Consider the following 14,266-nt stretch of genomic DNA (forward strand, 5'->3'; position numbering starts at 1 on the left):
GAGGAGGAGGAGGAGGAGGAGGAGGAGGAGGAGGTGGAGGAAGAGGAGGAGGAAAAAGAGGAGGAGGAGGAAGTGGAAGAAGAGGAAGAGGAAGAAGAGGAAGAATAGGAGGAAGAAGAAGAAGAAGATAGATCATTCCTATGGAATAAGAAAGTCAGAATTGGGAATGGTGAGTGTATTCCTGCAAAATGAAAAGGGTCTGTTTCAATTAAAATAAATTTAGGTACAAAAATAATTTCAGATGTTCTTTATATGTCTAATATTGATAAAAGTTTGTTTAGTGTTGGTCAGTTAATAGAAAAAAGATTTAAATTATTATTTGGAGACAAATATTGTTGAATCTTTGATTATACTAAGCAAATGATTTTACAAGTTGAAATGAGAGGTAACAAGATGAAACCACATGACATGTGAAAGAAATCTTTTTAAAGAGTTTATTCCTATGGAAAATGAGAAAGTCTGAATTGGGAATGGTGATTGTATTCCTGCAAAAGAAAAAGGGTATGTTTCAATTAAAACAAATTCAGGTACAAAAATAATTTCAAATGTTCTTTATGTGCTTGATATTGATAAAAGTTTGTTTAGTGTTGGTCAGTTAATAGAAAAAGGATTAAATTATTATTTGAAGACAGATATTGTTGAATCTTTGATTCTACTAAGCAAGAGATTTTACAAGTTGAAATGAGAGGTAAGAGCTTCTCATTTAATCAAACAGAAGATACACACAAGTCTTGCNATTTAAATTATTATTGTTGAAATGAGAGGTAAGAGCTTCTCATTTAATCAAACAGAAGATACACAAAAGTCTTGCAAGCAAAGGATGAGTTGGCAGATTTGTTCACAAGGTCAATTTTAGATGAGACTACAATCTACAATTTCTGATCCGAGGAGTGTTGAGAATATGTCTCAGTATATTGCATAAATAAAATAGTTAGCTATTTTTAGGGTTTTTAAATTATGTTATTAGAGTCCTATTTGACTTATATTTTGGTGTTAGTTTCTTTTTATTTGTTATTTGAATTAAACTGATAAGTTAATAACGTATTTTTCTATTTTTAGTTAGGAATTATATCTATAAATACAAGTCTCTAGATTATTAATAAAATAATTTCCTTTGATAATACTGCACTATTTTTTCTCTTAAAGTCTTTCTCTGTTATTTTCTTAATTTCTTTATTAAAAAAACCAACAAAAACAATGGGAATTGAAGTTGGAAGTAGAAGAAAGAAAATCAATTGGTGTCCATGAATTAAATTAAATTATGTTGTTAGTAAGAAGTGAAAACAAAAGAAAGGATAAAAAGTTTGAAAATTCAAAAAATAAAAAGGAATAGAAAATTGCTCCTTACTAGCGATGTACAAAGAAAAGAGTAAGTGTAAAAAGATAAAAAGATAAAGGGAGATAGAGGGGGGAGCATAAGAAAAGTTGAAAATTTGGAGACATAAGAAAAATATCTTAATTGTGTGAAGTTGAATATCTTAAAGTGCTTAGAAAAATAGTCACTATTTTACCAAATATTTCCAACTTGTCCCTTAACCGACATTGCAACTTGAACATATGTGACGAATACTTTTGTTAATGGAGTGTGACACAAAGAGTAAGCTTATGATATATCTTATATGTATCATGAGAATTTCTTAAAGAGAGTGAGTGAAATTGTTTTTCTTATATGCCCTCGAAGTTGTGATATGTTGTGAATTAGTGAGGAAAAGTGAGGGCACATGAATGGTGAAAGTTTGGTGAACTATTTCATTTCTCTATATAATGATGTGAATTTTTTTGCCCTATGTATTATGTTGGTGAGTTGGTTCTAAAGGCTATATTGTCTTGTTAGAATTGCCTTTGTATTGTGTTGCTAAAAGCACTTACTAGTTGAGACTTTCTTGAGGTTTAAAATGTTTTGGTGATCCAGAAAAAGGTAGACTTGTCTGATTGGTAGTTGTTTAAGTAAAATATTTAGTGTTTAGTTGTTCATGATCGAACAAATATTAAAGTGTGGGGTGGTGAGATTGGACATATTTACATATTTTTTAATCATGATTTGTCCATGTTTATATCGTTACAACATGTTAAATACTCTTGATTATCACTCACGGTAGTGTTTTGGAGCTAATACAATGTTGTAGCGACCTGAAAATCAAGCTCGTTAAAGTTTGTTCTAGTAGAGAAAAAGTTTCACAGGCCTTGCGGAGCCAAATCCAAAGCGAGGCTCCATCCCTCGCAGAGTGTGGCTAAAAAGACAAGGCCCAAAATCCTGTTTTGCCACCCCTTTTTAATTATTTCCCTCTCCTATTACTCTATTCTTAGTCGTTTTTTAGTTGGGTTGGGGGGAGGGGGGGTCGACATATTGGAGCAAAGTAGAGATGACTTATCTTCTTCTTCTTGGATTACTTTTTTACTCTTAATTCTTGCTTGAAACACATATCTTTGCAAGTGAAATCATATATATAATAAGCAGTTTAACACCCTTATTATAGGTTATGGCCAAAGTATGAATGTTATATCTTACTCTAAAGTTGTTCATATTTTTCTACCATCTGACTTCTTGTTTTAATTTTGCTATTTCTATTGCTTATTATCTACCAATAGGATAAATGGATTGTCATAATGGAACTGGATATGAGGAAAGTTAGGGATATAAGGTTGGTTAAAACAACTAGTCTAACATCTCGCAATTTGAAATAACTAGGAAAAAGCTTAAAATTGGAAATAGTCATTTTTGGAAAGAATTAAAATCTGGAAAATTAAGTTTTGGTCAACTTCAAATGGCCATAATTCCTAGCTCAGGATGATTTAGGTGTACTTCCATATATGGTTGCAAAGCTCTTGGAAGGATCTTTCCAACGCCACCGAGTTTGCACAAATCCGAGTTCGTATGAGTGAGTTATTCGCTTAGGAAGTTGGGTTGTTAGAATAAGGAAAGTCCAATCCGGATTTTTAAAGGGTAGTTTGGTCTTTTCCTTACCCTTTTATTTTAATTCATTTTTTGTAATTAATTAGGGGCCTAAGCTGAATTAAATCAGTTTACGCTTTTGGAAGAAGGGTTAGGGTTTTGAGAGAAGAGAAAAGAAGAGGAGAAAGAAGAAGAATCGCCAAGATCGTCGAAGTTTAACTTGTGGAATTCGCCGGGGGTGATCCCTACAAGGTATGTGAGTCTCTCATAGCGTTGGGTTCGTTCACCCATGCGGCAATGTTTAGTTCAGTGAAATTCGTCCTAAAAGAGTTTGAAAGTTGATGTTCTTGATATGAATTCTTGAATTTGAATGTTGTTCTTGAATTGGGATGAATTGAGAACTTCCTGAGTTCATTAGTCGCATTATAGAGTCATTTCTAGTTAGGTTCTTAAGTACTTTTTGTAACACCCCGACTTTTAAAATGTCTAAATTAACTCGTATCTTCGTGGAAAGACAAGGAGGGTGAGTAATAAATTAAAAATGATGTGTTATGTGATATTTTAAGTGTTCAAGTGTGGTATCTCAAGTTTTGAAGTTAGGTAAGTGACAAAATAAAGGTTGGCGAAAGTTACCGTAAATTCCTTTTTAAAGATTTGTCTGAAATTTGAGTCAAATGTCTCGGACGTTTTCTCCCAATCTATTAAGAGTTATGGTCCCCGCGACCTATGAAAGCGAAGGTCTACGAGTCTAGTTTCCAACGCATCAAACCATTCGTTCATACGACTTCATAATAGAGAGATATTTGCATTTTCGTGGGACTGCACAAGCAAGCACGTGAGGTGGGGCCCTAAGTCGGTGGAATGCTACATATAGCTTCTCCTTCGATTTTTTTCACCATTTTTAAGCTAAAAAAACAGAGAAATTAGAGAAACCCATTTCTAGGATCAAGTGAAATATAGATTTTCTCGACCTAAGTCCTTGACGAAAGTTGTTCTACGCGTTGGGCTCATCATCGTGGTATAATTTGTTTTATCGATTGCGTAGCATATCACACTTTAGTGTTGGGACAGCAAGGGTTTGGATATATTTGAAGGTTTTGAAGTGTATTACAACTTTAAGATCGAGGTAAGACCCTTATTTCATCGACTCTAGCTTTTATAAGCAGCAAATAGCAATTTGCGATGGAAATACACATATTTTATCGTATTGTCATGGTATCTTTTATTTTTATGTGTTGATTATGGTCCTACCTTGTTGTAGTATCAAGGAAGTATTGAGTAAAAGTCATTAGTCCACGTGAATTTAGCGAAAAAGGTATGTCAAGGCTATTCCCTACTTACGACATGTTTCCTTAAAGCTTAAAAGCAATGTATTTGGATTGTTATCCATGATATACTTGTAGCCGTAATTGTTGATTGTTGGCTGCTCGAGTTGATATAATACTCCCTTGTCGGGATTCTTATTCAGTTAGTAGCGTCCCTATGTTGGACACGACTTAGATGTTATTTGTATAGGTTGCTTATAACTAAATTGCTCGTTTTTAGCGGTTGGATTGTTATTATTGCCGTTGGGGCTATTGTGGTTAGCGGCAGGAATGTGATATATGCCTAGAAGGGCTATGTTCTGCCTACTGGGCTATATGGATGCCTACAGGGCTATGAGTTGCCTACAGGGCTATATTGACGCCTAAGAAGGCTATGTGCTTCCTACAGGGCCATGTTGTTGCCTAAGAGGGCTATGAGTTGTTTATAAGCTACGTTGATGCCTAAGAGGGCTATGTGACTGCCTACAGGGCTAGGGGACTACTGATAGGGGTATATAGGCGGATTGGCACCTTCCGGGCTTATGGGGGCCTGAGTAGGTGGTCTTGTGTGCTGTTTGTACCTGCCGAGCTTATGGGGGCTTGGTTAGGTTGTTGTTCTATTATTTTTGATAAGTTTTGATTTAGGAGCAGGTCAGTACACTTATCTTAGCCTTGATTTATTTATTGGATTATTCCAGTATATGAGGATACCTCATCATAGTCTAGTGCCTTTCATACTCTGTACATTATTTTGTACTGACGCCCCATGGCCTTGGGGGCGCTGCATTCATGCATGCAGGTCCTGACAGACGACTGAGTAGACATCCTCAGCAGCAGGATTGACTTTTATCCGGTTGGCTAGCCCCTGTCCTCTAGAGCTGCCAGAGCTGGGAGGTTTGTTACCTTTTGTTGTATATATCTTTATGGGTAGGCTAGGGCCCTGTCCCACCAATATTTACTACTCTTAGAGGCTTGCAGACTAGTGTGTGGGGTTTATAGCTACGTTATGGCCATGCAGGCCTATGTTGTTGGTTTGTGGAAGCTTGTGAGCTGGTTGATGTATTGTATTGATATATACCTGCTTTTAGTTTTGGTATAGATATCATGGTGGCCTTGATGGCCCAATCAGGACTTTTGTGCTAGTTGACTATTTATTTATATGATCTCCTGGGAGTACTTGTTTCTTTTATAGATCAGTTGACAGGGGCCTTGCCGGCCGATGGCTTAGTTTTAAGCCGAGATATACTTGTTTAATTTCTTGAATGCGTGTGGATGCCATGCGCTAGTAGCAAATGGCTCAGCAAGCTCGGCTCGCGCCTGAGTTTTGGCATTAGGAGCCAGTTGCGCCCCTCGAGTTTAGGGCATGACACTTTTGTTGGGTATCTGTATCTAAAATTAATTTGAGAAAAAGAACCGAGTTTGGGTTTATTGGGGCAGGAAAACGAAGAAGAAATTACGTCGGACAAAATCAGAGAGTGGCCGCGCGTTGCGCGCCTAGTGCCCAGATTTGAAGTTTCAGCTTCGTGTCGCGGAGCTGACACGAGGTGTTTTGCCTCAAAAGACGTTTTCGAAACCAAAATTTAATTATGCCTTCGCGTCGCGGACCCAGCTTTAAATGTTGATTTTCGGTCTTTTCTCATGTTTAGATATCTAAAATCATTCCTAAACAACATAAGATCTTTCCAAACACCAATCATAATCCTTGAATCCATAATTCAATTCAAGGATCAGTTAAGAGTAAAAGTCAAAAGCAGTTAAGATCAAAGTCAAGAGAAGTCAAGAGTCAGTAAGAGAAGTTCATTTCAAGTTTTCATAAGTCTTTTACAAACATTTTAACTTTGTTTTAAGTAAGTTTTGAGTTCAATAAGGAGTAAAGCTTGAAGTTCATTTCTTCAAAAGTATATGGGGACTATGTATTCCCAAAGAGTTTAAAATATTTTCACATTTAAACAAGAAAGGAAACCTCGATTTCCAAAGAGCCTTCGGGCTAGTTTTCAGAAAAGAGTCAATGCTTTCATAATTAAGCAAGAGGGGAAACTTTGATTTCCAAGATAGCCTTTGAGCTATGTTTTTGAGCACTAATCTCAAATCACAGAAGAAGTATGTTGTTAAACATAAAGAACTAATAAGTATATTTTTTAGAGTAGTATTGAGCACCGATATGGGGATGCGAGTTCAGATTAACTGAAGTATCCATTAACCATGTAGCCATCATGGGTAGAAAATGGTCATACTTTTTAGATGAATCATTTTCTCATAGACTAGTGGATCCACTTAGTGAGTTAGCTTCCTATATCACGGCAAGGTATAGGATGTGCCTCGGCAGTGTGAGGTAAAGCGATGTATCATCACTATAGTTCTTAAGTGATGGTTTTCGGTTAGAGAAACTCCCACAGCAGTAGTAGCATGGTTCCTTAAGGGGTTCTGCTTAGTGTGAATGGGGGTATGAGACTTCATTTATGCATTGCACAAGTAGACTTTGAGAGGGAGCATGGTTTGTTTTTTTTATGATATTATGATTATGAATTGACAACATGTTTTCAACAGTTCTTCTGTATATTGCATTTGTTTTAAACTGCTTCATAATAAAATGAGTTTATTTAAGTATTCAGGAGTTGAGAAGAGCCAAGGAAGTGTTTCTTTCATAATCTCTTTCGAGCCTATGTTGCTTAGGTTTCTAACTGGCATACTCGTACATTCAATGTATTGATGTCAGTTGGCCTTCATCATCTTATGATGCAGACACAGGTAACCAGGATCGGCATCCGGCGCATTCGTTGATACAGTGAGCAATTCAGAGTCTGTTGGTGAGCCTCTTTGCATCCAGAGGACTCATTGACATTGCTTTCAGTTTTAGTATTAGTTCATTAGGATGTCGTGGGCCTGTCCCGATATCCGTCTCAATTGTTTAGAGGCTTCATAGATAGTCAGACAGTCAGTTAGTTAATTCAGTTGTCTTTACTTTTCATTTCATATGTTAAAGACTTGAGTTTGCCTTAATGGCCAGTTGAATGTTCCTTTATGACATTCTAGTTCCTTCATAAATGTTTATGTGATGAGTTAAGTCTTCTACTAAGTTAGTAAGTCAGGCCAAGGGTTTGCTTAGGGCCAGCAATGGTCTTCGAGTGCCGGCTACGCCTAGGGTGTAGGCTCGGGGTGTGACAAACTTGGTATCAGGGCCCAGATTTCAAGAGTCCTAGGGAGTTTTTGAAGTCGTGTCTGTAGAGTCCTAGTTATCAGTGTGAAGCGCGCCACATCTATAATTAGGAGGCTGCAACATTTAGGAAATTTTTCACTTCCTTCATATCCATTTCGTGCGGTATAGTTTATCTCTAAAAGTTTCCCTCTAATTCGTGCTTGCACGTGTTTCAGATAATCATGTCTCCATGAAGAGCTGTTGGAGGACGTCCTACTAGGCGTAATGTTGAAGAGCGAAAGTTACCCAATGCACCTGAAGTGCAATCTCAAGGGGAAGTTACTAATGATGAGTTCAGAGAGGCAATTAGGATGCTGAGTCAAGTTGTGACTAACCAGGTTGGTCAGCAAAGAGGAGCTCGACAAGAAGAGGCTGACACTTCGAGGATTCGTGAGTTCTTGAGGATGAATCCTCCAAGTTTCACTAGTTTGAGCACTGCAAAGGATCCAAAGAACTTCTTTGAGGAACTGAAAAAGGTATTCGATGTGATGCATGTTGCTGATACAGAGAGAGTTGACCTAACTGCATATCAGATGAAGAATGTTGCTAGGACCTGGTTTGATCAGTGGAAAGGGGGTAGAGCTGAGGATGCACCACCTGCGAGTTGGGGCTATTTCAAGGAAGCTTTCTTGGGGCTTTTCTTTCCTCGAGAACTGAAAGAGCCTAAGGTGTGAGAGTTCCTTAATCTTAAGCAAGATTCTTTGAGTGTTCATGAGTATGGGTTGAAATTCACCCAACTGTCTCGCTATGCTCCTGAAATGGTTGCGGACATGTGGAGTGGGATGAGCTTGTTTGTTGCCGGGTTATCTCGTCTATCAAGTAAGGAAGGTAGGGCTGCAATGTTGATAGGTTACATGGATATCTCGAGGTTGATGGTATATGTGCAGCAGGTTGAAGAAGAGAAGCTAAGAGATAGAGAACAATTTAAGGGCAAGAGAGCCAAGACAGGGAGTGAGTCCGGGCAGCAGAGGAGTAATGACAACCGGTCTTTTTTCCAACAAGAACAGAAGTGACCTACTCCATCATCTTCTAATGCGCCTGAACCTAGGATCAAAGGTGAGTACAATGGTCAGAATTCCAGATAGGGTGGCACAAAGAAGTAATTGGGCTCCTACATGTGCTAGGTGTGGTATAACCCACCCAGGAAAGTGTCGTCAGGGCCAGACAGGTGTTTCAACTATGGACAAGAGGGTCACTTCATGCGAGAGTTTCCAAAGAACATGCAAGGAAATGGTACTGGCAGAGGAACAAACCGCTTATATGCTATCAACAGTCGCCAAGAGCAAGAGGATTCACCACGTGTTGTCACTGGTATGATTCAAGTTTTTGCCTTTACTATTTATGCTTTGCTAGACCCAGAAGTGAGTTCATCTTTTGTAAATCCTTATGTTGCTTTGAATTTTGATGTTATTCCTAAGTGACTTAGTGAACCGTTCAGTGTTTCTACGCTTATTAGTGAGTCTATTATAGCAAAGAGAGTCTATTGTGATTGTCCCATTTCCATCAATCACAAGAGTACCATAGCTGATTTAATTTAGTTAGACATGGTAGATTTTGATGTCATTCTTGGTATGGACTGGCTTCATGCCTGTTATACCTCAGTTGATTGTAGAACTCGAGTAGTCAGGTTTCAATTTCCAAATGATCTAGTTTTAGAGTGGAAAACAAGTTCAGCAGTGCCTAAGGGTCGTTTCATTTCGTACCTTAAGGAAAGGAAGTTAGTTTCTAAGGGGTGTGTCTATCACTTAGTCCGAGTTAATGACTCAAGTGTTGAGGTACCTCATATTCAGTCAGTTCCAGTAGTAAAAGAGTTTCCAGAAGTCTTTCCTGATGACCTACCCGGAGTCCCTCTTGAGAGAGAAATAGACTTCGGCATAGACATCATTCCAGATACTCGTCCTATATCTTTTCTTCCACATAGAATGGCACCAGCTGAGTTGAAAGAGCTTAAGAAGCAGTTGAAAGTTCATGAGAAGAATTACCCAACCCATGACTTAGAGTTGGTTGCTGTAATTTTTTCTTTGAAATACGACACCATTATCATTATGGTGTTCATGTGGAAGTGTTCACCGATCACTAGAGTTTTCAGTATGTATATGGTTAGAAAGAGCTTAATCTCAGTCATAGAGAGTGGTTAGGGTTAATCAAAGAATAAGGAAGAGTTAGCAAAAAGATGTGCATAGACATGCACGATTAGGAGTTCGATTAATGGATCCCACAGATGGAGGAGTGGTGGTGATGAATGGAACTGAATCATCATTAGTGTCAGAAGTAAAAGGAAAGCACGATCAAGATCCTTTATTGCTTGAATTAAAGGTAAGTGTTCATAAGAAAAAGTGATGGCTTTTGAACAAAGGGGAGATCGTGTTTTGAGGTATGAAGGTGGATTGTGCTTATTGGGTGTTTAAACTGTATGTTTGATGTGACACCCTTAGCTTAGTAAGAGTAACCTGATTCGAGGACGAATGTTCTCAAGAGGGAGATATTGTAACATCTCGCAATTTGAAATAACTAGGAAGAAGCTTAAAATTTGAATTAGTCATTTTTGGAAAGAATTAAAATCTGGAAAATTGAGTTTTGGTCAACTTCAAATGGCCATAATTCCTAGCTCAGGATGATTTAGGTGTACTTCCATATATGGTTGCAAAGATCTTGGAAGGATCTTTCCAACTCCACCGAGTTTGCACAAATCCGAGTTTGTATGAGTGAGTTATTCCCTTTGGAAGTTAGGCTGTTAGAATAAGGAAAGTCCAATCCAGATTTTTAAAGGGTAGTTTGGTCTTTTCCTTACCCTTTTATTTTAATTCATTTTTTGTAATTAATTAGGGGCCTAAGCTACATTAGATCAGCTTACGCTTTTGGAAGAAGGGTTAGGGTTTTGAGAGAAGAGAAAAGAAGAGGAGAAAGAAGAAGATTCGCCAAGATCGTCGAAGTTTAACTTGTGGAATTCGCTGGGGGTGATCCCTATAAGGTATGTGAGTCTCTCATAGCGTTGGGTTCGTTCACCCATGCGGCAATGTTTAGTTCAGTGAAATTCGTCCTAAAAGAGTTTGAAAGTTGATGTTCTTGATATGAATTCTTGAATTTGAATGTTGTTCTTGGATTGGGATGAATTGAGAAGTTTCTGAGTTCATTACATCGCATTATAGAGTCGTTTCTAGTTAGGTTCTTAAGTACTTTTGTTGAGTATTTGTATCTAAAAGTAATTTGAGAAAAAGAATCGAGTTTGGGTGATTTGGGGCTGGAAAACGAAGAAGAAATTTCGTCGGACAAAATCAGAGAGTGGCCGCGTGTCGCGCGCTTAGTGCCTAGATTTGAAGTTTCAGCTTTGCGTCGAGGAGCTGACACAAGGTGTTTTGCCTCAAAAGACGTTTTCAGAACCAAAATTTAATTATGCCTCCACGTCACAGACCCACCTTCAAATTTTGATTTTCGGTCTTTTCTCATGTTTAACTATCTAAAATCATTCCTAAACAGCATAAGATCTTTCCAAACACCAATCATAATCCTTGAATTCATAATTCAATTCAAGGATCAGTTAAGCGTCAAGTCAAGAGCAGTTAAGATCAAAGTTAAGAGAAGTCAAGAGTCAGTAAGAGAAGTTCATTTTAAGTTTTCATAAGTCTTTTACAAACGTTTTACCTTTGTTTTAAGATTTAAGTTTTGAGTTAGTAAAGAGTAAAGCTTGAAGTTCATTTCTTCAAAAGTATATGGGGACTAGTGTTCCCAAAGAGTTTAAAATGTTTTCACATTTAAACAAGAAAGGAAACCTCGATTTCCAAAGAGCCTTCGGGCTAGTTTTCAGAAAAGAGTAAATGCTTTCATCATTAAGCAAGAGGGGAAACTTTGATTTCCAAGATAGCCTTTGAGCTAAGTTTTTGAGCACTAATCTCAAATCACAGAAGAAGTATGTTTTTAAACATAAAGAACTAAGTATATTTTTGGGAGTAGTATTGAGCACCGATATGGGGATGCGAGTTCATATTAACTCAAGTCTCCATAAACCATGTAGCCATCATGGGTAGAAAAGGGTCATACTTTTTAGATGAATCATTTTCTTATAGACTAGTGGATCCACTTAGTGAGTTAACTTCCTATATCACGGCAAGGTATAAGATGAGCCTCGGCAACGTGAGGTAAAGCATTGTATCATCACTATAGTTCTTCAGTGACGGTTGTCGGTTAGAGAAACTCTCATATCAGTAGTAGCGTTGATCCTCAAGGGGTTCTGCTTAATGTAAATGGGGGTATGGGACTTCATTTATGCATTGCACAAGTAGACTTTGAGAAGGAGCATGATTTTTTTTATGATATTATGATTATGGATTGACAACATGTTTTCAACAGTTCTTCTTTATATTGCATTTGTTTTAAACTACTTTATAATTAAATGAGTTTATTTAAGTATTCAGGAGTTGAGAAGAGCCAAGGTAAGTGTTTCTTTCATAATCTCTTTCGAGCCTATGTTGTTTAGCTTTCCAACTGGCATACTTGTACATTCAATGTACTGATGCCAGTTGGCCTGCATCGTCTTATAATGCAGACGCAGGTAACCAGGATCGGCATCTGGCGCATTCGTTGATCCAGTGAGCAGTTCAGAGTATGTTGGTGAGCCTCTTTGCATTCCAGAGGACTCATTTACATTGCTTTCAGTTTTAGTATTAGTTCATTAGGATGTCGTGGGCCTGTCCCGACATCCATCTCAGTTGTTTAGAGACTTCATAGATAGTCAGACAGTCAGTTAGTTAATTCAGTTGTCTTTACTTTTCATTTCATATGTTAAAGACTTGAGTTTGCCTTAATGCCAGTTGAATGTTCCTTTATGACAATCTAGTTCCTTCATAAATGTTTATGTGATGAGTTAAGTATTCCGCTGAGTTAGTAAGTCAGGCCAAGGATTCGCTTGGGGCCAGCAATGGTCTTCGAGTGCCGGCCACGCCCAGAGTGTAGGCTCGAGGCATGACAAGTAGTATGTATTTTGTGGCTAGGATGGAAATCATACCTAGTTTGCCCTACTTGTCTTTCACATGAGATATAAATGCATTTGGATTAATTACGAGTATATCACTCAACAATATAAGTATGAGGTCAACCTAGATAGACAGTTAGAGGTTCAACAGGCCATGACTATAATATCAACCTTGTGATTCAACAATGTCGTAGTATTTAGAAAGATAATTAAGGTGTAAACATAATGTGATCATGCAAAGTGTCATAACCTTGGAACCCCTCTCTTACTATGTTGATCTTAAAATATATTCATTAGTTAATCTTTCTATTTGTAGTTTGGTAAAATCATAAATCAAATCTTGAAAATTCATGACTTGAATAAATAACTAGAACTAGTTTAGTAGAGGACTAATGGTAAGTCTATGTAGGTTCAACCATCACTATATAAATTGTACATAAGTTGGAAGGGAGCAACAATTGTGGAAACGAAGATATTGTCAATATCCATGATCACAAATACATGTTGAACACTCGGTTGATCAAGTCTATAAATGTCGCCATGACCAAGAGGCAAGAACCCATGATATGAATATTATCAATAACCATGACACAAATACATGTTGAATACTCGGTTGATCAAGTCCATAGAGGCAAGAACCCATGATATGAATATTATCAATAACCATGATCACAAAGACATGTTGAACACTCGGTTGATCAAGTCCATAAATGTCATCATGACAAAGAGGCAAGAACCCATGATATGAATATTATCAATAACCATGATCACAAATACATGTCGAATACTCGGTTGATCAAGTCCATAAATGTCACCATGACCAAGAGGCAAGAACCCATAATATTCATATCGGTTGTATTTAAGATATCTTCATTTACTGTGGTACTCTAATCTCAAATCGTCCAAGACTCTTTTTTACCAGCCACTTAACAAGTGTTCTCCACACACATATATACATCAGCCCGTATCCATCCTCCACACTAATTGTGATGAAGGCTTCATTCTCATATTAATAATCTTGCCATCAGAGGAAAAGCCAAACAAATTTGGTTTTTTTAGGATATTGGAAGGTCTTTTAGCTCTTTTAACTTTGGGATTCACACTTCTACAGTCTAAATCTATAGCAATATACTAGATAAGTCCCGTTAGTGTTATATCTTCTTAATACAACCTCGAAATTATACATCCAACTCTTGCAAAATGTTCTCTTCCGCCACAACAAATTAATTATACAGAATTTAACAGTATAAACTCCAACTCTCTCCTATACAAATTATCATGAAATAATAAATCAATGATGTTCCTGAAAGCAACAAGAATAAAAAGACTCCTAAAATACAAAATTAATCATGTAACCAGCGGGGATTATCTTAATCAAACAGCTGAAAGACTCGCCCATTTTCCGAGCTCATAGGGATCCGCATAATAATACAACTTGATTCTATTAGCCAAAGACAGTCCTGCTGCCACAATCCGGACCCTAGCATCCGAGTCATCCTGCTCTGATGGATCATCAGTAAATGCACCAACATCTCCAAGAAGCCGAAATGAGATTCGACGAGTACTAACTTGTCTAGGAAAATCAAAGTACATTGCTGTCCCCACCTTCACTTCTGGCAGCCTGTATTCTGCAATGGTGACCATATTGTGTGGTTCCTGTAGATGATTATCATGTGAATTTTCTACTGTAACCGCTGAAAATAACACCATATGTGTATATTACAGAAACCAGATAACAGCTTCTAGAAATAACCAGACAAGTGTTTTTTTTACAGCTCAACAAACTTGTCCATACATTAAAAACCATATCAATCTCGCACGCGGGGTAAGGAACATTTCCTTTGGGAAATAAGATTGTAGGAGGGATTGTTTGGGGCTCCATCCTGTCTTGGGGGTGACCTATC

The 14,266-nt window shown here is 37.6% G+C and overlaps 1 protein-coding gene across 3 annotated transcripts in view; it reads right to left on the reverse strand.

Annotated features, from left to right (window-relative positions):
• Window positions 1-13,346: 13,346 nt before the first annotated feature.
• The window catches only part of LOC125843355 (probable phosphoinositide phosphatase SAC9), a 29,972-nt gene continuing 29,052 nt past the window's right edge, over window positions 13,347-14,266 (reverse strand). For all 3 annotated transcript variants that reach the window (XM_049522595.1, XM_049522596.1, XM_049522597.1), the window contains one exon: window positions 13,347-14,018. In XM_049522595.1, coding sequence (XP_049378552.1) covers window positions 13,737-14,018 — 282 coding nt within the window. In that variant the 3' untranslated portion in view covers window positions 13,347-13,736. The remainder of the gene's footprint in view (window positions 14,019-14,266) is intronic.

The sequence above is a fragment of the Solanum stenotomum genome, chromosome 10 (genome assembly GCF_019186545.1).
Source record: "Solanum stenotomum isolate F172 chromosome 10, ASM1918654v1, whole genome shotgun sequence".
NCBI classification, from domain to species: domain Eukaryota; kingdom Viridiplantae; phylum Streptophyta; class Magnoliopsida; order Solanales; family Solanaceae; genus Solanum; species Solanum stenotomum.